The 22,083-nt window shown below is 41.4% G+C and overlaps 3 protein-coding genes and 1 pseudogene across 12 annotated transcripts in view; 2 read left to right on the top strand and 2 right to left on the bottom strand.

Moving 5' to 3' along the window:
• Positions 1–14: 14 nt before the first annotated feature.
• Magoh (mago homolog, exon junction complex subunit) lies at positions 15–11,283 on the top strand. The gene is made up of 5 exons (XM_004874666.3): positions 15–201; positions 2,787–2,845; positions 5,552–5,662; positions 10,147–10,229; positions 11,044–11,283. Exons 1-5 carry the CDS (start codon positions 114–116, stop codon positions 11,141–11,143), a joined length of 441 nt encoding a protein of 146 aa, XP_004874723.1. The 5' UTR covers positions 15–113; the 3' UTR covers positions 11,144–11,283.
• Positions 6,523–7,121, bottom strand: LOC101709050 (adenylate kinase isoenzyme 6 pseudogene; annotated as a pseudogene).
• A 162-nt stretch (positions 11,284–11,445) lies between the features above and the next one.
• Czib (CXXC motif containing zinc binding protein) overlaps positions 11,446–22,083 on the top strand; it is a 34,939-nt gene continuing 24,301 nt past the window's right edge. For 5 of the 9 annotated variants that reach the window (XM_004874674.3, XM_087214701.1, XM_087214700.1 and 2 more), the window contains exons 1-7: positions 11,446–13,219; positions 13,420–13,503; positions 14,383–14,442; positions 15,027–15,108; positions 15,318–15,349; positions 17,104–17,181; positions 17,902–17,967. In XM_004874674.3, coding sequence (XP_004874731.1) covers positions 13,214–13,219; positions 13,420–13,503; positions 14,383–14,442; positions 15,027–15,108; positions 15,318–15,349; positions 17,104–17,181; positions 17,902–17,967 — 408 coding nt within the window. In that variant the 5' untranslated portion in view covers positions 11,446–13,213. Of the gene's footprint in view, positions 13,220–13,419; positions 13,504–14,382; positions 14,443–14,475; positions 14,576–15,026; positions 15,109–15,317; positions 15,350–17,103; positions 17,182–17,901; positions 17,968–22,083 lie in introns of all 9 variants that reach the window. The other 4 variants (XM_087214702.1, XM_004874670.4, XM_004874672.3 and 1 more) reach the window with 3 other exon arrangements.
• Positions 16,591–22,083, bottom strand: part of Cpt2 (carnitine palmitoyltransferase 2) — a 32,231-nt gene continuing 26,738 nt past the window's right edge. For both annotated transcript variants that reach the window (XM_004874668.3, XM_087214699.1), the window contains one exon: positions 16,591–17,558. The gene's annotated coding sequence lies outside the window, so the exon portion shown is untranslated. The remainder of the gene's footprint in view (positions 17,559–22,083) is intronic.

Genomic DNA, 22,083 nt, shown 5'->3' with positions numbered 1-22,083 from the left:
ACTGGCGATGCTTTTGACGTCATTTCCGCACGCCGCCAAACGTCAGTGTCAGGCGCGGGTTTGGGTGGTGTGGTTTGGTCCTAAAGTTCGGTCTCGGATGTTCTTTGCGAGCTATGGAGAGTGACTTTTATCTGCGTTACTACGTGGGTCACAAAGGCAAGTTCGGTCACGAGTTCCTGGAGTTCGAGTTCCGACCCGATGGTAAGAGCAGCCTCCTGCCCGCCAGGAGCTGGGATTAGGCCTGGGAGCGGCCGGGGAGGCCGGACGTCCGGAAGGAGCCAGGAGCGAGAGGAAAAGAATGAGACTAGTGCAACTCAGGTCCAAAAGGGACGCTCTGTGTCTGCTCCTTTGGTTCTTTCTATCCATGTGCAGAAGCTTCTGTTTAGTGACACATTTGACCAGGTTGCTTACGGTTTAACAAATGAGTTGAACGCCCACCTTATGGCAGGCTGTGTTCTGTGCTGTGGAACACAGCAACAAAGATAGACAATCTTTCCCTCTCGTGAAACTTGTGTTCAGTGCTAGGAGGGAGATCATAAACAAAAAGATTCTAGACAGTCATGAGTGATCAGAAAACAAATGTTGGAATGATTGCTGATGGGCTCCTTTTAGTTAGAGTGGCCTTAGAGAGCTCTCTGAGGAGTGGCTATTCGAACTGAGTCCTGATTGACAAGAAGAAGCCAGCCTTGTAAAGCTCAGGAGAAAGAGCATTCTATAGAGGGAGTAGCTTGTGTCAAGGGCAGGAAAGAGCCAGGCATATTTCAGATGGCCAGTGAGGTGGCTGAAAATAATGATATCAGATGGGTAGGGGCCATAGCTTATAGGTGTTTACAGGTTGATAAAGGTTTGGTTATCTCTCAGCAGCAGGCTGCAGTTGTAAAGTTTTAAGCAAGGAAAAAATGTGACCTGTTTTTGTTTGTTTTCGGTACTGGGATGGAACTCAGGACCTTGCACTTTCGAGACAGGCGCGGTGCCACTAAGCTAAATCCCTGGCCCAGTGACCTGTTCTTGAAAAACAGGTCTTGTTGGGTGCAGAATTGACAAGAATGGGAAGCCAAGAGTGTAGCTCAGTGATAAAGTACTTGCCTAGCATGCATGAAGCCTTAGGTTGAATCCCCAAAACTAGAGGAAAAAAGTATGGGCAAGAGTGAAAACAAGATCCTTAATGAGGAGGTAGTGACAGTTGTCAAGACAGAACAGATGTTGGTTGGCACTGGGGTGGTAATAGGAATGGAGAGGATTTACAATACTATTGGAGGCAGAAGTAATTGGACATGGCTGGTGGATAATATTTGAGATATAATATCTGGGATAATATTTCTTCATGATGGTGAAGAAAAGAGGAATCAAGGATGATTGAAAACTTGAGCTAAGTGGGGCACAAGGATGAATCTGACAAGCCCCAATAATGAGGGAGATAGATTTGTTATAACAAATTGTGACAAAACACAGTATTAGGTGTTACGGTACAAAGAAACAGGAAACTTTGGGAGCAAAGAGGAGGCCCCTAATCCAGCCTGAGGGTTGGAGAAAGAAAGCTTTTCACATAAAATGATGGGGTTGGAGTGAAGATGTGCAGTATTGAGTAGGAATTGGTTTGGGGACCAAGAAGAGTCAAGAAAGCATTTTGGATAGCATTCACACCAAAGAGGCTGAAAGCTAGAAAGTTGGTGGGATGTTTTAGGCAGAAACAAAGTAATTTGACTCAGCCTGTGTGAGAGAAGACTATTGCAGGAGTGAGGCCGGAAAGGAAAGCAGGGGCTCAGCTTAATTGTATGCCATGACAGGGAGTTTGGATTTTGTCAGGAAGGCAGAGAGAAACCACTGACGGTATCATAGAATTAATCTTTTTTTTTTTTTGGTACTGGGGATTGAACTCGGGACCCTGCACTGCACCACTGAGCTAAATCCCCGGCAGCATTAGAGTAATCTAATCAGATGGATCTGTTGCTACATCGCCTTATCCACTGTGTAGAGAATGAACTGAAATGGAAGACTTGAGACAAACAGTGCAAAGGCTTTCAGAATAAATTATTTGACTCTTTATACATGTGTTTTCTTTTTTTTTTTTTTAATGGTACCAGAGATCGAACTCAGAACCTTGCGCTTGTGAGGCAGGAGTCAGAACCACTGAGCTAAATCCCCAGCCCTATACATGTGTTTTCTATGGTGGAAAAAACATGTTTTCTACTTTCTTTTATTATCTCCTTCATCCCTGCCATATACCCAAACTAGCCTATTGTTGGTTGCATATATGCACAAAGGGCCTTGTGAGCCAAGTATGCTCAATGATAAAAGCACAACTTTTCCATCACAAATATAGATCAGAGTGCTGCATAGTCATATGATAATATGTGAACTGCATCCTTCAGTTTTCAAAGTGCATTTATGACTCATTTGAACCTCAGCACATGCTCTGTGTGGGTAAGTTTTCAATTACAATCCTTATTGTCAGTTAAGGACATTAACCTACAGAAGTGTGATTTGTCAAAGTCACAAAAGAGCCTGTCTGTGTTCTTTGTGTTCTTTTACCATACCATGTCTCTTGCTTGAACTGTAGTTCAGTGTCAGCTGTAGTTTTGCGAGGAGACTGTTTAATAGCCTAAAGTGAGGAACTGAAAAGACTAGTAATGTTGACACATGAAAGGCATAAATAGTAAATCTGTTAGTCACTTTGAAGAGCACTTAGGATACATTTTAGGAAACAGCTGGTAGTCTGGGTAGGCTCATGATGATTTATTCATATATATTTATTGTATATTGGATTTATGTTTTGCTCCTCACAGGGAAATTGAGATATGCCAACAACAGCAATTACAAAAATGATGTTATGATCAGAAAAGAGGTAGGAGTCTTTCATTCACTACCATTTAGCCTTTTATTTTCTATTGTCTGGGTTCTTTGTAGGAATACTATTAAAAGATAAAGAAGGGCCGGGGATTTAGCTCAGTGGTTCCGCAGCCTGCCTCGCAAGCACAAGGACCCAAGTTCGATCCCCGGTACCAAAAAAAAAAACAAACAGTAAATCAAAAGATAAAGAATAGGGAAGTAGATAAATGCCTATTGACACCTTCTAGATTATTTTTCAAATTTTTTAGTATGCATTTCCTTTACAATGATGAATCAATGACTTGTAAATATTTGAAGGCTAGTGTACCTTGGTTTGAAGCCTCAATTTGCTGCTTACTAACCATGTGGCCTTAGGCAAGTTTCCTGAACTTTATGACTCTGTTTCTTCATGTACAAACACAGTTCCCTGTCGGGAGCATTTCTATCTAATTTGGGGGAAAAATCATTTCACGAATTATGATTAGACCTAGTTTTCCTGCCTACAGGCCAGCTATGGCATGTCAAAACATAACTCCATTTTCGCCTCCAGTCACAGCTAAAACCTCAGTGGTCCCATGAATCTGTGACACTCTAGGGCAGGATTACATCAGCTGAAGACATCCTGGGTCCTTGAGAACTGAGTAGTAAGAGAAAGGTTTCACCTGGGAAGGGACAAATTCCTCCCACCTACTATTGCAAGAAGCCTCTCCTTACAGTCCTCCTCAACATAAGAACCTCGTGACCTAAGATCTTCATCAGCATAAGATCCTCATCTATACAGGGTTACCGCTGGCCCCTAAGTCGCCTGATAACTCCCTCCAATTATTGTGTGTACCCAATAAATGATGGCTAGCTTGGAGAGTCTTTGGCTTTGTCCACTCTGAGGCACTGACCTCCCAGCCCTCATGTACTTTGAAATTATGCAAGTCTCTGTTGCCTTTTTTTCTTTAGCCCTCACTGTCTCCCTTTCTAGGGAGTTGGAGGATTGATTACCCTCTGATAGTTCCCCAGAATTAAGTATGTTTTAGTTAAAATGCTTGATATATTTCCTGCCACAAGAGCACTCAATGAAGAGACCTATTTAATTAGCATCTAAAAGAGAAAGGAGCACATGGGAAGGCAGTTAACATCATTGAATGCATGTTAGATACTATGCGTGGCATGAAGTATTTAACATATATATATAGAGAGAGAGAGAGAGAGAGTCTTATTTAATGCTGATTATAAGCCCATGTGATGGGAATATTATATCCTTTACATATAAGAAAACGAAGGCCCAGATATTAAGTATGGGATGTGGTCACAATCATTCTGCTTGTAGAGATTAACAGCAGGAATTTGGTGAAATCCATGTGTTCCCATTGTGCTGTGATTTCTATCACACATTAAGGCTTCATCTGAGTTACTCTTTTAATCATTTTGTCACATTTGAAAATGTCCCAGTATCTTTGTATACTGTTCAATTAAGTTGATTTTACGCTCAGTCACACATCAACATCTCCCCATTTTTTTTAACCTGGGCCAGTATGCAAAGTGTATTTTAAAAAATGTGTCTCTGTTTCTCAGAATTATGTTATCTAATACCCAGATGTATTAGTTAGCAGACACAGGGTACTAATAAAGTTTATTTAGCTCACAGTTGTGGAGGTTCCAAGTCCCAAGTGGCACCATGCAGGTCAATAAGGACTGACTGCCTCCTGACTGTTACCCCACACATGGATAGACAGCGAAGGCAGAGCACATTTGTGAGCAGTGACTAATCTCAGACCAGGAGCACAGACTGATGTCTTATTAGGTCCCATGTCTGCACTTCCTCCCAGTACTACCATACTGGCCTCCAAGCCTTTAATGTAACATGAACCTTTGAGGGGTCACAAATCATGTTCAAACCATACCACTGAGTGTGGGTGTATATCAGCCCATTTGTGCTGCTCTAACAATATCTGGGACTGGATAATTTATAAGTAATAGGCATTTATGTCTCAGTGAAGTCCAGGGTCAGGGCCCTGGCAGGTTCAGTGTGTGGTAAGGGCTCAATCTCTGCTTCCAAGATGGTGTCACATTGCTGTATCTTCTAGAAGCAACAAACACTCTGTCCTCAGTGGCAAAAGCAAGAACAGGGGCAACTAATTCTCTTTAGTCTTTTGTTTTTGTTTTTCTTAGACAGGGTCTCACTATGTAGTTCAGGCTGGCCTTGATCTCACTGTGTAGCCCAGGGCAGCCTCAGACTCGTGGCAATCCCCCTGCCTCAGCCTCTGGAGTGTTGGGATGACAGGCATGCACCACCATGCCCTGCTTTTCTTTAGTCTTTTTATGAGGTTCTGCCCTCATGGCCTCATCACCTTCTAAAGGCTCCACCTCTTAATACTATCATGTTGGGGATTAAATTTCAACACAAATTTTGGAGTGAACACAAACATTCAGACCATAGCAGGGACATTCACAGGTCTGTTTGGGCTCAGCTCCAAGATGGATGGGTGAGCAAGTAGAAGATACGTGTGAATGGGTGGTTTCAACTAGTTGGGGAACTAGAGTGTTGTCATTAGGCACTTTTTACCCTGACCCTCTTCAACATGCTGAGATCTAGCATGAATGTCTTCCTACTTACTGAGGCACCAGGAATAGGTCTTCGGGAACAGTTACTCCTGTCTTCCATCACTGTCTGTGTCAAGAGTGCTGCTTAGAGATACACCCTGCATTCTGTTTTTTAACTTGCTTTCAGGCCTATGTACATAAAAGTGTGATGGAGGAACTGAAGAGAATAATTGATGACAGTGAAATTACCAAAGAGGATGACGCTTTGTGGCCTCCTCCTGACCGAGTAGGCCGGCAGGTGAGTGTTGCATTGACTGTTCTGTAGTATAGAAATCTGAAATGAATATAAGGTTTACTGCTCTGTGTGTGTGACATTGAACCCGTGTGTGTGTGTGTGTGTGTGTGTGTGTGTGTGTGTGTTGTGGAGCCTTTTATGAAGCAAATTACCATACCTTGGTGTAAGGAAGCAATAATTCCATAGGGAGGATCAGAAAAGCAGGTGGTGCTGCTGGCCACCTAGAGCCCAGCCCTGAATTTCTACTTGTTATCTCCCCCTGCCCTAGAGCTTTTTGTTGTCCACCTCACTTAATATCTGGACAGAGTATTGTGGGACTACAAAAATAAATAAAACAGTGAAGCCATTTTCATATTTGACTTAATTAACAGAAAAGATATTTCCTTCTTGGCTGCTACTGTCCTAATCCAGACTTATAATTTATTTCCTTGTTTCTCCTCGGGTACAGCCCATGTTCCCATCCTAAAGCCAATGTGGTCCTTAAAAAGGTAAATTTGTTTACATATTCCACTGATTTAAACTCTTCACTGGCTTCCCAGTGCACTTAAAAATCCAAACTCCTACCTAACCTTCTACCACTGACAACCTCTTCTCGTGTTCAAACTTTACTAACTTCATTTCTGTTCTCCATACATACTTAGGTTATTTTTTTTATCCCATTTGATCAGATTTATTGTTTAGCAATGGATGAGTATTTTAAATGCTTAATAATAATTGTATTCATTATATTTGTGATTGTTTAACTTTCTTATGGAGAAAAAGAAACCCAGTCATAAAAATACCTGCTGGGCCTTCCATATAGTTTTGGTTTTTACAGGTACTTGGGTGCAGTGTCTACAAGGTAGGCAAAGAGGCACCACCAAGTGACCAGTCATGGGTTGTGACCTTTGGCCCACTGCTCAGTCCATCTCAAGATCTGGTTTTTGTTGTCCTCTAGCTCTTCAGGAGTATTGCTGGGCAGCTGGTGCACAATATCTTCCTTGTATGATAACATGGCCTCTTCATAAAGAATTTGAAAAATCTCACACTCGATATTATCTCTTAGTTTCTTCTCATTATAACCCCTTGTTTCAAGTTATTCATACAATATACTGTTATCTGTTCTCAACACAAAAACTGCATGAAACCATCATTCAGGAAAGAAATCACAACCGTGGTAGTCAACAATAACTCCACCTTCTGCCATTTGGTTCTCTAACTCATCAACCACTTTTTCTTCATCTAAAATGGGACACTCATATTCTTCATCATACTATTATATAATGCCCCTTCTCGAGCTCCATCACCCACATTAATGTACTTTAGTCCTGATCTGCATGCAAGTTCTTTGCCTAGTGTGGTTTTTCCAACTCCTGGTATACTGGTGATCAGGATGTTCGGAAGCACCATAGTCCCTGATGCTGTGGACCAAGTGCATCAGCCCACTCTCCTAGCACACCGTACCTAGGTTACTTTTACTTGAGGGTCTTTGCCCCATTCTTCCTAGAGTACGCATCAACTCTGTTCAGTGCTGTCATTGAAGTTTTCACAAGTCACCTCCACAGTGATTTCTGTCCATCCAATCTAAGAAATACCTCCCCATCATTTTAAAAATAAATTTTTGTTTTGTTACTAGCATTTATCATTAAAAGATTGAGTTAGAGCTGGAGATATAGTTCAGTGGTAGAACCCTTGCCTAGCATGCATGAGATCTGGGTTCAGTCCCTAACACTGCTTTAAAAAACACTTTTTTTCTTGTTTGCTTTTCTTTAATTATCTACAGACACATACAGAAGTGCAAACTCCTTTGGTATAAGGATTTTACCTGTTCTTTTCATCACTATATCTCTAGTGACTAAAAAATTACCAGTGTATGATAAAAAACTCAATAGTATTTATTAAATTAATATTGTGATTATATATAGTGGTTTTTAATCACAGTACCTGGCTTGTAACTCCCTTTTCAAAATGGGTCATAGAACCTATAATCTTCCCCCAGCTTTCTGTCTTGGAACACGTAGCCTAAAGGAACATTCTCTGCTCTATCTTTGTCAGAGAGTAGGTAGGTCACAAGACCCCCTCATTCCATTGGAATTTTATCCCTTTATAACAGCAACAAAAGTTATAAAGAACTTGAACAAATTTAAGAAGATGCACAAAACTTATGGAAAGGGTTTTATCAAAGGACATATAAATATGCATCTTTATGAATGAGAAGATTCAGTATCATAAAGATGTTGGTTTTCACCAAAATAATTTATTATTTCATTCCAATTCAAACCAAAATCACAATTGGATTTTTTTTTTCTAGAAACTTAACAGAATGAACATTAAAAACGTGGATGATCAAAGGGGCAGGAGTAGCCAAGATAACATTGAAAACTTCTTGTAAACCTATAGGTATTTATCATATTCAGCAATATTGTCTCCGAAATTGACAACTAAACTATCGGAACAGAATAGGAAGCTGAGAAATACACTCGTAAATAGATGGGAACTTGGACCAGTACATTACAGAGGTCGACTTTACATAGATAGGAAAAGGATAGATTGTTCAACAGATTATACCAGGACAGTTCATGGCGTATTTGTGTAATATTTTTAAAATTAGAACATTTTTAGAAATAAAGCAAAAAATTAAAGCAGAGGAAAATATAAACTATTATTATTTCTGGTTAGAGAAGTTTTTTAAACTCAAAGGAAAAGGTTGACAAATTCAACTTTTTAAAAATTTCTGTTTGACAAACAACATCAAGATAAGTTGAAAGATAACCCACAAATTAGGAGAAGCTGTTTGTAAAACATAACTGGCAAGGAGTTTCTATCCAGAATATATAAAGAACTATAGATTAGCAGTCAGGCTGCTAGCACATGCCTGTAATCCCAGCCATTCAGGAGGCTGAGAAAGGAGAATCTCAAGGCCAGCCTGGGCAACTTAACACTGTCTCAAAAGGAAAAAAAAAAATTGGAGCTGTAGCACTTACCTAGCATGAGCTGAACAGGGTCCTGGGTTCAATTCCCAGTATCCCCCACCCCCACAAAAAAAGTTAAAAAGATAACCCAGTGACAGAATATATAAGGGTTATAAGTAGATAATTTACAGACTCAAAGTAAGTGGCCAATAAACATGAAAAGATCTGCGGCTTCATTACTGAAAATTAGGACAACAATAAGATACAATTTCAGATTCATTAGAATAACAAACAGTAAAAAAATTAATCCATGACCATTTATTTAAAAACATACTACTAGATCTAAAAACACAAGTGAAAAGAATATACCCCAACAACTTTGGGAATGTGAGAAGAACAGAATGAGAGATGGACATAAACTCTGTGATATTTCTTTTAAAAAGAAGTAAACTGCCAGGCATGGTGGTACACTACTATAATCCCAGCACTTGAGAGGCTGAGACAGGAGGATCACTGCAAGTTTGAGGTCAGCCTGGGTTACATAGTGAGTTCAAGGCCAGTCTGAACTACATAGTGAGACCTTGTCTCAAACAAAATAAATAAATAAATGTAAGAAGGAGTAAACTAGGGCTCACTAGAATGAAAATTTTACAAGACAGATCCTTGGTTTGTTAGAGTTTGCTGCTCTGTCCTGAGCACTGAGGATAATACCTGGCACACAGTATGCACCCCCAGAGTTTTTGAAGGTTTATGGTACTTGTGTATTTAGAAATTGTCTTAGTTGCCTTCTCATTGCTGAGACAAAATACCTGACACCCGCAAGTTAAAGGAGGAAAGGTTTATTTTGGCTCACAGTTTGTAGAGGTTTTAGTTCAAAGTTAGCTGGCTTCAAGGCAGGAGGAGAATTAGTTCATGGCAGGGCCAACAAGAGGCAGTGAGCAGCAAGCTTTCCTTCTCTTTTAACTATTCAGGCTACAAGCCTATTGGCTGGTGCCAACCACACCCAGGGTGGGCCTTTCCATTATTTACACTCAGAACTATGCTAAACCAGTCAATGGACTAATTTAGTTGTCACACATCCTTAATCCATATTCACATAGAGTAGATCCAGCCTTCTCCAGAAAACTCCACCTATGAGTACATGAGACTTTGGAGTGGACATCTAGATACACAAGCCATAACAAGACCCAAGGTCATACAGCCTGAGAGTGAATGGCAAAGCTGAGATCAAATACTTTTCCTTAGCCCATGTTGCACAAAAAGATTGGAACCTTAGGTATTTAAAAACATCTATCTGTGTTATTCCACATTGTTAACAGTGAAAACCCAAATACAAACTGGTATGTAAATTCTTTTAAATCTCAGAAAAGATGCGGCCTGGAGGCACAGCTTCTTATAGAGGATGAGCTTCTCAAGGGCTAAACCATGTTGTCTCTTTTTGGTGTCTCGTGGAGTTTGGTGTTTAGAGTAAGCTGCCCTTGCTTAAGTGGCCACCTATAGTAGAATTTGGGTGATTTGGCAAGTGATACGCCCTTCTCCTGTGTGCTTAATGAATAATCCAGTTCTGCCCAATTTAGTTTTTTTAAATGTTTGTAGGAGCTTGAAATCGTCATTGGAGATGAACACATTTCTTTCACAACATCAAAAATTGGTTCTCTTATTGATGTCAATCAGTCCAAGTAAGTATATGATCCTTATATCCATTTGTGTCTGTTTTGGAGAAAACTGATAAATGGTTACCAAATTGGGACCATGATAGGAAGATCTGGTGCAAATGCAAGACAGAGGTGGGTGGTTTTGTCCCCTCAATAGTGAGGTCTCTAAATTAGAGTCATCTGTAAGTATTAAGAGGGAATTGGTTCCAAGACCCACTGCAGACACCAAAATTGTGGGTGCTCAAGTCTGTTATATAAAATGGTGTAGTGTTTTTATATAATCTCTGCATGTCCTTATGTATACTTTAAATCATCTCTTGATTATATTACCTACTACTTTGTAAATGGTTGTCTTACTGTATTATTTATGGAATAATGACGAGGAAAAATTGTGAACATGTCCATTAGAGATGCAACCATCATAGGTATACTACATACTTGATCCATGAACCCACAGATGTGGAGCACACAGGTACAGCCATTGTTAATATCTTGAAATGTATCTTTATGGTCTTTTCTTCTGTGCATTAGAAAATACATAGTTTTTAAAGGCCAAAAACATTTAAGATCAAGTATCTGTTATTTTAATCATGATTTTCTTTTACTTAATATATTTCCCCACCCTCCCCCCAAAAACTCAACATTAAATTATCACACTAATATTCCATTTTAATACGTAGCCTTTTCCTTCTTCATGGACATGTGCTTGTTCAGAGTTTTATACTGTAAATATAATTACAAGGAACACTTCGTTGTTGGGTTTTGTTTTGTTTTTTGAGGAGAGGGGATTTGCCAGTTTTTCTCAGCTTTTTAATTTTTCTTTTCTCTTGCATTTTAGGGACCCAGAAGGCTTAAGAGTATTTTATTATCTTGTCCAGGACCTGAAGTGTTTGGTCTTCAGTCTTATTGGATTACACTTTAAGATTAAACCAATTTAGATTGGATATTGGACATGAGGGGGGTAGGAATAGTTTTTAATTACCATTATCAGGAAATTTTTGTGTATATCAAGGCAATATTTTTTATAAGCTATAGTCTAATAAATGATAAAAATCCAATTTTTGTTATTTTTAAAAGATCTGAATGTGTGAACTCTCCTTACTTTGTCAAACAAAATCCTTGGGAAGTATTGCCACAACTAACCAACTGTACAAAAACTACCATTTCATAGGAAAAAAGAAAACGGAGAAACATGTTAAAAAATAATGAGAGTCTAATCAGCAATATTCAGAGGAAATTCCAGACAAATGACTTAGTGTCTTAAATAACTGAAAGGGAAACGGGAAAGCTATAAAGGAAATTCAGAGGAATAGGTCAGTTGTAGAGCACTTGACTGGCATGTGCAAGGGTTTGTTCCCTAGTAATACAAAACAACAATAAAACAGCAAACGAGTCAGTGTAGTATTTGGCCCTATTTGGCTCATGATCGAAAAATTTAAAGTTGACACCATTTAAACGTTGGTTTTTTTAAGATTTTAATGAAATATTAAGTTATTCAATGTGAAATGGCGTTGTGGTTAGGAGTTTTTAAATTACCTTTTACAGACATCTGTATTTTAGTAGCTATTTCAGTGGATGAAGGGGAGGCGGAATACTTTGGTGTAATACAGGGGATGAAATGCCTGAAACTTGCAGAAAAGTTTCCCGGTAACCCGTTCTAAAATCAGAAAACCTGCAGCCATTAAAAACAGATTGAGTTAGGCCCAGGGATTTAGCTCAGTGGTTCCACCACCTGCCCCGCAAGCGCAAGGACCCAAGTTCGATCCCTGGTACCAAAAAAAAAAAAACCAGACCAAGTTAAAAAAAAAAAAGACCAAGTTGGTACAGATAGTGTGGGAATTTGCTCACTAGGTAGATCGACCTGTAGTGACCTGATGGTGCCACCGGTAACCCGAGCACTTTGGAAGGCAGAGGCAGGAGAATCACAAGTTCAAGTTCTGTCTGGGCAACAACTCAACAAAATTCTAGTGGTGCAGTTAGATACAAAGGCCCTAGGTTGAATTCCTAGTACCGCCAAAACCCAAAAAACTGTATGGCTTCTTTAGGCAAATTACAGGTTGACTAGGTAACACCTGCTGAAAGAAGTGGGCCTTGATAAGTCATTTAACTGAAAGGACAAGTGATAGTACTGAGCTCACAACCCTAAGAACCCACGTCTCAAGGGTTCTTAACGTGGGCCAGTGCTTTTTCCACCGCACTTTACTGTGCCTCCTTTAAAGATTATGGGGCAAGTCAGGGGGAGCCTGGTGATTCGACGTGTTAGGGTTCCTGATTCCAAGTCCCAGGGCAGTGAGGTGCCCTGGTGGTGAAGTACACAAAAAAAGTCACTTCAAATTTAAAGACACTGAGGATCTCGAAAAGGTTATGTAAGTCTTGGATGGGGGGGTGCCATCTAAAGATGCCCACAGCCCCTGTATGATATCGTAAAGGCGCGACACGCTAAGGCAAGTGGGAGCACAGAGGAGAGCCCACTGGAGTGGCGTGTCCAGTCAGTGGAGCCACGATGAGACGGACGGGGACATGGGCAGTTCCTTGGAGAGAATCTAGAAACCAGGTTACTGGGCAGCTCCAGAGGAAGTAGTTTAGAGAAGAAAGACACCATTCCCAAATCCACGACGCTGTCCCTAGGGAAGCGGAGCCAGGATGAATCCAGAAAACTCAGGCCAGGCAGAGTAGAGTTGAGCCAGAAAAGAGAACCGAGGGCCAGGCTCTGTCTTGTCCACTTAGTGCCGGCACAAAATCGGGGTTTCGTATCTGTGGCACTACCAATTCCTGGAGGCCAGTTTCACACGGGCCAGAACACCGGATTGACCACGGGTTCCAGCTCACCTACAGGGAAAGTTTCACGGGGTAGGTTACCTGCAGGGTAGCGGCAGCGGCAGCTGGAGTCCCGCCCCGCCCCATCCCCGCCCCCATCCCCGCCCCCCGGACCAAGCCAAAATTTGCAGGCAGCGCCTCCTTTTACGACAGGGTGGAAAGTAGCTTGCGCTGTACTGAGCCGGACAATCATGGGGGTGAGTGGACGGTCGCCCGCTTTCAGGCGCGGGATAGCGGCAGGGGGAAAGTGGTGAGGATCTGGAAGGGAGTGGCCCGAGCCAGGAGGGAATAATGGGAGCGAAGTCGTGCAGAGGGAGTGGGCGGCAGAACTAGAGCTGGGGTCTTGGGGCCGGGCCGGCGCCGCTGCTGTTGACAGTATGGCCCGCCCTCCCTTCAGAAAATCGCGCTGCAGCTCAGAGCTACGCTGGAGAACATCACCAACCTCCGACCGCTGGGCGAGGACTTCCGGTGGTACCTCAAGGTGCGGGGCTGGGGGGAGCGGGCCCTGAGAAGGGATGAACGTTTGGGAGGCAGTGGGTACCTTGGGGCCTCCGGGGAGGTGTGGCCCGCCCTGACCTCAGTATCTACAGCATGAGAAATATTTAAGCAGACATTAAATGTTAGGGTTTTTAAGGCTAAATTTTTAGGTTTTCTTTTTAACTTTACTGGTTCATCTTTAATTGACAGACTTGGAAAATGTGTAATTTTTCCTTTTGTTAAATATTTTGTGATCAGTAAATAGACACTAATCGAAATGCTACTTGAAGGGATCTTGTGATTTTTTTAATAAGGTAAATAAGCACCTCCTGTTTTGTTGATCAGGTTGTACTGTGAAATAGCTTAATTTTGTGCATGATCTATCTACCCTTCCCCACTCCGCATTGATAAGCCTGGTACCCTAGTAGCAAGCTCTGCAGAGGTCCTCTTCTTATCCGAACAATTTAAGGTCTTTCCCTGTCACAGATCCCAGAGATTCTGCTCTGTTCTAGTCCAAATCCCAGAATCCTTCTAAACCAGTCAAAAGCTCTGTCCGATAGGAAGCACCCTTGACTTTTATTTCCAAACATTTTTGAAGCTGGAGCTCCAGGGTTTATGTGGGGGAGTCAGTGTTCTTTGGTTACAAGAAGCAGAGTCTAGTGATGGAGACAGATAGAGTAACAGCAGTGTAGTAAACACTTAAATCAGGGACCGACAGAGCCTGTGGGGACACAAAGTAATCTCCCAACCAGGCCGAGTGGCTGGGGCCCTGTTGAAGCCATTTCTGTACCACCTAAGCCTTGAATCTTTAGCCAGGCAGGTCCTTCATAGAGGAAGGCAGGTATCCCAACATGAAAAACACCTGGATGTTTTTGGCCTACAGATAAGTCTGGTTATATCTTTGTTGAGGCTGGTTGTAAAGATGGAGAGTGTCAGTAAGAAGGTGAGTTATGAGCCTATCTCACATTGTCCGCAGCTGCTTTACTAGTATTCTTTTCCCTTCCACCACCACCCCCAAGATGAAATGTGGCAACTGTGGTGAAATTTCAGAGAAGTGGCAATACATCCGACTGATGGTAAGTGGTGTTCTCCAACACACATGCACGCGCACACACACACACACAAATATACCTCTTGGCAGGAATTTGGAGAAACTAGCTTTCATCTCTTTAGTCCTTTGGACCCTACTTTTTGTGATTTGGGAGGGAAGGCATCAATGTGATCACCACTGGGAACAAAAGGGATTTTGTGATAGGCAGAGTTCAAGAAGGAACCCTTCCTCGGTCCCAATAAGCCTTCCCAGGATCTTTTTTGTTGGTGCTGCAGATTGAACCCAGGGGTTTGTACACACTAAGTGTGTACTTGAATACTGAGGTGCACCTCTGTTCTCCATGATTCCTGTCTTAGCAAGTCACTGACCTCTCTGGGTCCTGGTCTCTTCAATTGGGTAATAAGTGGAAGGATGGAGTCTCAGGAGCCTTACATCAAATTGATATGTGATCAGAGGTTCTGTTTGCTCTTTGGCAGGACAGTGTGGCATTGAAGGGAGGCCGTGGCAGTGCCTCTATGGTCCAGAAGTGCAAGCTGTGTGCACGGGAAAATTCCATCGGTAGGTCAGGCTGTGATTACTGAGTTCTGCCAGGATGGCCCACAGCTTTCTGGTACCGCCCTGAAAGGCTCATATTACCTGTGGGTGTACTCAGGCCTGAGGTGTTAAAGCCTTTGCGGTTGTCTGTCTTTCCCAGAGCTACATCGGGGCACTAGGGTAGAGCTTGGATATGGATTCAGGTGAACTTTGTCTTCTCTTTTATGTTTCAGAGATTCTGAGCGGCACCATCAAACCTTATAATGTAAGTTGGCTGCTGTGGTGGCAAGCACGGTGGGATGACATATAAACTGAAAATGGAGAGGTCTAGTTTCTAGGGTCATAGCTACATCAGAGGGACCTGCTATAGGACATTCACATATTTCTTATTCTTTAATTTACTCAGTTGTTCATTTGCTTAATCACTTACTTATTCGCCATATACTACGTGGATGATAAAGAAAAGATTCATTAACAGGTCATTGCAGCACCTTCCTATACCAGGTAGCTGCTCAGTTTCCATGGCCAAGAGCACTTGCCTTGTCTACATCTTAGGGGACTAGCTGGTCTTCTCAGAAACCATGGATGGGACAGTCCTTTGGTGCAACCCATCTTGGAGACTGCCAGTGTTATTGTTAGATAGTTGTGCAGTACTCCGTAACAGGTTAGCCCAAGGGGGGGGGTCCTTTGGGTCTGTGTAAAGAATGGCAGTTATTTGCATTTTTTTCTTGGATATTAAAAGTATCTGAATTATGTCAAATTCTCACAATATCCTGAAATTGAAGAACACAATTAAATGTGGACTTGCCTTGAAGTCAATCATAATGTAGCAAAAGATGCAGACCAGCTCACAACCAAGATCCATCAGTGCCAGACATGTAGTTGAAGTGCAGGAAACAATGTTTACAGTGAGTGAGAGGATGAGTGAATGTGTGGGTGTGGGACTTGGGGTTTCTAAACCTATAGGTCAGGTAGGCATGCATTTCCTGGCTCCCCACTCCCAAAGAGCTGCCTCTCCACACACATCCCTTTCCAAAGGCTTTAACAAAGGCAGCTCTCTGCCCTTGCTGCATGACAGTAGTAGCAAAAGGTTATGGCTAAGTGAACTGGGACCATTTGGATTATCTGGAGACTGTAGCTTAATATTCCATTGGTGATTTTATCTACTATTTATTGGGTTTAGTGTTAGCTCCTGTGCTGGGCTCTTTACACATATTTCAGATTCTCACAGTAACCTGCAGAGGTTTCCTCAGCTCCATTTGACATTTTAGAACTCTAATGCCCCAAGGGGAAGAGAGGCAGAGCTCAGCCTGATATCCAGATAGGCTGACCCCAAAATCTACATCCCTTTTCTGCATCATCCATGTCCACTGAGGGTTGTCACAGTGTGTGACTGTGGTTGCACACAGGATGGAAAAGATTACTCAGAGATGAGGTTTAATTCAGTCACCGAGAACTTGGACTGCTTCTTGGGCATAAGAGAGCCTCTGGGAAAGAGCAACGAGCTGAAACCTCTGGGTTTCTTTATTTGTATCTTAAGGACATGAGAACAAAGATATAAAAGAAAAGCATTTGGAAAATATTCTATAGGAGTTTTGGTCAGGGGACAGGGTTGGGATGGGATCGTTGTACGACACCTCTGTCTAGTTTAAGTAATCCTATCGGGGCAGAGGGGACATGATGGCCAATGCAAACATCTCTGAGAACAAACTGCTTTTAATTCTTCTGACTGTTGTCCTGCAGATTCTGCTCTAAACTCTTAACTATGCATTTGGGACTCCTGAACTGTTGTCCAGAAAGTCCTTCCTTTTTTCCCATCCACTTCAAATACTCCTTTGGCCAGAGTCTCCCCACAGAGGGTCTCATGGGGAGCACTGCCCAAGGCGGGCTTCTTTCAGAATGGAGGAGTTACTCCTGGGTCCCATTCTAGGCTCACAGGAACAGTAAAGCCCACATGGCAGGACATGGGGTCATCTGAGAGCGTAGTTGGCCTACCTCCGCAACACACTTCCTTTCTAGGCTGAAGACAATGAGAAGTTCAAGACAATTGTGGAGTTTGAGTGCCGGGGCCTCGAACCAGTTGATTTCCAGCCGCAGGTATGTGTGTCTTTTTGGGGAACCTGTGTCTTTGAGAAGGGAATGTATGAAGTGACTGCAGAACTTTCCTTCCGACAGAAGCCATGGACTAGGAATTCTCCTTCATAAGAACAAAATTGTTGTCACCCTTAAAGTGCCTTCTGTATGCTGGGCACTATGCTCATTTAACATGTGACATCATTTAATCCTCACAGTAACCCTATGAAGTGATTCATCTTCTTTCTGATGAAGAAAGAACTTCAGAGATTTTTGCAGCTGGCCAGGGTAACACAGTTAGTAAGCAGTGGAGCTATATATAAGTTGAACCCAGGTCTGACTGACTCCAGAACCATTGCTCACCTCCTTTATTTGTACAGCATTTTCAAGTCACAACAGATCTGTGAGGTAAAGCAGAAGAGATAATATTATCATCTTCATTTCATAAATGAGAAAACTAAGGTCTAGAGAAGTGACATGTCCTGGGTCCTCAGCAAATCAGGGTAGTGGAAGTTTACCTCACTCCTGGCTTCTGGTCCAGAGCTGTAATTTGGAAGAACCACTCTAGTTCAAAGCCAGCTACCAGGTCCTGGAAGCTCAGCAGTTATTCCAGAACAGCTGCACACTACGCATCTCTGTCTCCATCCCAGATCTGCTAGAGGAGCCACCTCCCAGGGCCAGTTCACATGCCAGCCCTGGGCCTCCCTTCCCTGAGACTAACTGCTGCCTTCCTGTCCCCTGTAGGCGGGGTTTGCTGCTGAGGGTGTGGAGTCAGGGACAGTCTTCAATGACATTAATCTGCAGGAGAAGGTATGTGACCTGAGGGCCTTGCAGAGTGCTATAGGACTTCAGGACTTCTGGTGGGAACTGTCTGACCAGATCAAGGGAAAGCGGGTTCTGCATTTTTGTGCTTTTTGCTATTTCAATGGACACACGTGTGGTGCTGAAGTGCTGTTTAATGTTCCTATATGCAAGAAAGTGAGATGTGCCTGGCAGAGAAAATACATGTTAGATAATCTTCATTCAAGCATGAATTAGTGCTCTTGGCAGTGAGCTCAAGCAATTCTCAGTATATGTTAAGTAAGGTGTCTAAACAAGTGTATGTGAAATACAGTTATCTATTGATCAGCTAATGAAAATGTGACCAGAGGCTCACAGGAACCTAACCCCATATTTTCCCTGGGAGCAGTGATCAGTGTTCATTAATTTAGTGTTTGTAGTGACTTTATAGAGCTAACAAGTAATCACTGTTACTACCTGTGGAAAAGTCTTGTGCTCAGGTGTCAAAGGAAGGGCGAAAACTTCCTTCCAAACTGGACATGGTGGCAGGCGCCCGTAGTCCCAGCACTTGGGAGGCTGTCGGGGACAGATCACTTGAGCCCAGAGTTCAAGACCTCCTGGGCAACATAGTGAGACCTTGTCTCAAAACAAAAGCAAACATCTTCATTCCATTTGTATGGCCCCTAATAACAATAGCTGGCGTTTACTGGGCTCTTCTTTGTGCCAGGTTCTGGACTACATGCTTTAACACATGTTTCTGCATTGGAGTCTTTCCACATTCAATCTAAAGTCTGTCTTCCCTTTTCTTCCCCCCCCCCCATTAAGTTTATTGGTACATTTTAGGTATAAAATACAGTTACATTCATCATTGGGATCTTGTACCTTTACATAAGTATCTTGGTTCTTATCTTTTTCCCCTTCCCTTGCCCTCCCTTCACCCCCCTCCAGCCTTCCCTATTTGCAAAGACTTTGTTTCCATTTTTTTCCTTTTCTCATATTTTTTCTTTTCCCTTCTGTCCTTTCCCCTACCCCTCCCACTTCCCCTGCTCCTTTAGACCTTTTCTTCCTATTACACAGTATCGATTATACATTTTTAAAATTACAATATCAAGATCTAGGAGACATTACCACAGATTTTACAGAATTTAAAATCTTTTTTGAAATAAATTTGACAACTTCTAAGAAGTACCTTGGAAGACAAATTAATGAAACTAACTCTGGAGGAAATAAAATTTGAATAGTACCTATTAAAGAAAGTATATTCCTAGCTTGAAAACCTACCTGTATGACAACAGCAGGCTCATATACATTTTAACTGATAAATTATATCAAACAATTAAAGCAGAAAAAAGAAGGAACACTTCTTCCCTCATTTTAGGAACTCAACATTGTGCTAATCCTAAAACTGGATAAAGATAATAGAAGAAAAAAGTATGAACATAGATAGAAATTTGTTTAACAAAATAAACTATTGGAAGTCAGATCTGGCAGGACGTAGAAAGTGGTTTTGTTATAGGGATGGCAGTGTTGGTTCAGCATTGGAAGATCCACCCCCAAAAGTCATCATTTTAACAGAGGAAAGGAAAAAGCCATATGATCCTGTCACTAGTGGGAGAAAAAGTATTGGACTAAGTTCTACAGCTGTTCACAGTAAAAGCTATCAGGAGATTAGAAGTAGAACAGAACCTTCTCAACAGATTAAAGACATGTACTCCATACTTCCAGTGAGAACGCCTTATATGAATGGAGAAGATACAATGCTTCCTCCTTAAGGTGGGGAACAAGGGCAGATATGTTTACTCTTTAATCTGTCCATTAAACTTTGAAACCTAGGCCCCACCAAAATAGTCTGGCAATAAAATGACACAATTAGGATAGGATCGGCAAGGTAGAAGCAAAATGTTTATATGTAGATGAAATGATCATCTACAGAGAAAATACTCAAGAAATCTCTAGGAGCCCCTAGAACTTGTATTTGAATTTAGTAGGATTAGAAAACACAAGGTATATATAAAAATTCAGGTCTGTGTATACTTGCTATAAATGAAGAATTGGATATTGAAATTTAAAAGTTATGTAGGAGTACAAAGGACCTAGAAAAGTTAAAAAAAAAAATAGTGTTGGAAGATGTTCAGTACCTAATTTTAAGACTTCTAAAGCTACAGTAATCAAGGCAGTGTTGGTGTAAGGAAAGACATATAGATCACTGGAATAAAACAGAGAATCTAGAAATAGAACCACATATATATGGTCCACTGAGTTTTGAAAGATTATTTAACATTAGCATTTTATAGAATATAAACTCAATTCAAGACCCGAGGAAGAGATAGTATTTGCAGCAAATGGCACTAGAACACCTGGTATCCGTACATAAAAAATTAACCTCAACCCTTTATTTCCATACATGAAAATAACTTGAAGGGATCTATGAACCTAAATATGAAAGCCTAAAAGTATAAAACTTTAAGAAGAAATTATAAGGGAAAATGTTTATGAATTTAGGGTAGGCAAGAACTACCTAGGATACAGAAAACATGATGTATAAAAGAAAAAAATTGATAAATAAGATTCCATCAAAATTTAGAACTTTAAATGACATCATTAAAATGAAAAGTAGTCCTTAAACAGACCATATTTACAATGCATATAACCTATGACCAGAATATATAAAGAACTCTTACAGCTCATTAATAGACAACCCAATTAAAAGGTAGACATAGGAAGATGATAAATAGCCAGTACAGCACAAGGAAAGGTGTGCAAGTCTAGAATCAGAAAAATTCTAATCAGTACAATAACAAGATTGAATTATACACTCATTAGGGAGATGAAGTCAAAAGTTTTAAAAGCCTTGTCATGACTTTTCCTTTTTGTTGGATTCTCCCCCTTTGCGTTTAATTTGTCAAGCCCAATGGATTCATTCTGCTGGGTTTCCTGGGGTTGTGATCCTCATTGTCTTTTCCTAGGGTATTGTCTAAATATTTTTGGAGAGCCAGTTTGGTATTCATGAAGTTCCTGAGGTGCTCTTTGTCATGAAAGTATCTTATTTCTCCATCCATTTTGAAAGATAGTTTTGCAGAGTACATCAATCTGGGTTGGAGGCTGTTTTCCTTTAGGGCTTGAAATACATCACTCCAAGCTTTTCTTGCCTTGAGGGTTTGCATTGAGAAGTCTGCTGTGATTCTGATGGGCTTTCCTTTGTATGTGATGTTTCTTTTCTCTCACTGCTTGTAGAATTTTGTTCTTCTGTTGGATTTCTGGAATCCTAACTATTATATGCCTATGTGTAGATTTTTTTTTGATCAAGGCTAGCTAGAGTCCTATATGTCAAGTTCTTTTCCCCTCCTTGGGAAGTTTTCTGCCATCATTTCTGTGAAGAGTTTTTTTATGTCATCTGCAGTCTCTCCTCTTTCTTCATTGACTCCAATCAGTCTTATGTTATTCTTCTTTGCATGGTCTAGCAGCTGCTGGATTGATTTCTTGTGTTCCCTTACAATTTTAAAGCAATTTTTCTTTTCCTGGTCACTAATTGCAATCTTATCTTCTATATGTGAAATTCTGTCCTCACATTGGTTCATTCTGCTGCACAGACTTTCGATGGAATTTTTAATCTCCTGGAAATCTGTTTGCATCTGTTTTATGGATTCCATTTGTTTCTTATTTTGGGATTCCATCATGTTCCTCAGATCCTCTGTTTTTTTTTAATCTGTGTCCTCTCTAGATTTATTAATCATGTCTTGCACTATGAGCACAATCTTTGCTGTTTTCTGAGTAATTATTTCTGATTTCATTTTTCCCAGATCCTCTTTTGTTGCCAGTTCAGAAAGTCCAGGTGGTTGAGTATCAGAGTGTTTCATCTCGTTTCCCTTTGCAGTTGCTGTAGGTGATCCAGAAGTCTGTTTTTGAGGCTTGTTTACGTGTGTTCTCATTTCCACGGTGCGGGGTGGGGGTGGGGGGTGCTTTTGGCACCCACGCTGCTCAGCTTCTCTGCCCTAGGAGCATGGGATGGCAGTGAGGGAGCTTCCTTCCACGTCTGTCTTCCCTTTTCTTAATAAAGAACAGAACTGAGGCTTAGAGGAGCTCAGTGACTTGGACACAGACACAGAGCTGAAGGAGCTGGAGTTCAGGCCAAGCCTTGCGGCTCTG

The sequence above is a fragment of the Heterocephalus glaber genome, unplaced genomic scaffold, assembly GCF_053883595.1.
Source record: "Heterocephalus glaber isolate CG9 unplaced genomic scaffold, H.glaber_assembly_v1.0 deba00001449, whole genome shotgun sequence".
NCBI classification, from domain to species: domain Eukaryota; kingdom Metazoa; phylum Chordata; class Mammalia; order Rodentia; family Bathyergidae; genus Heterocephalus; species Heterocephalus glaber.
This window is presented reverse-complemented; position numbering and strand designations above follow the sequence as displayed.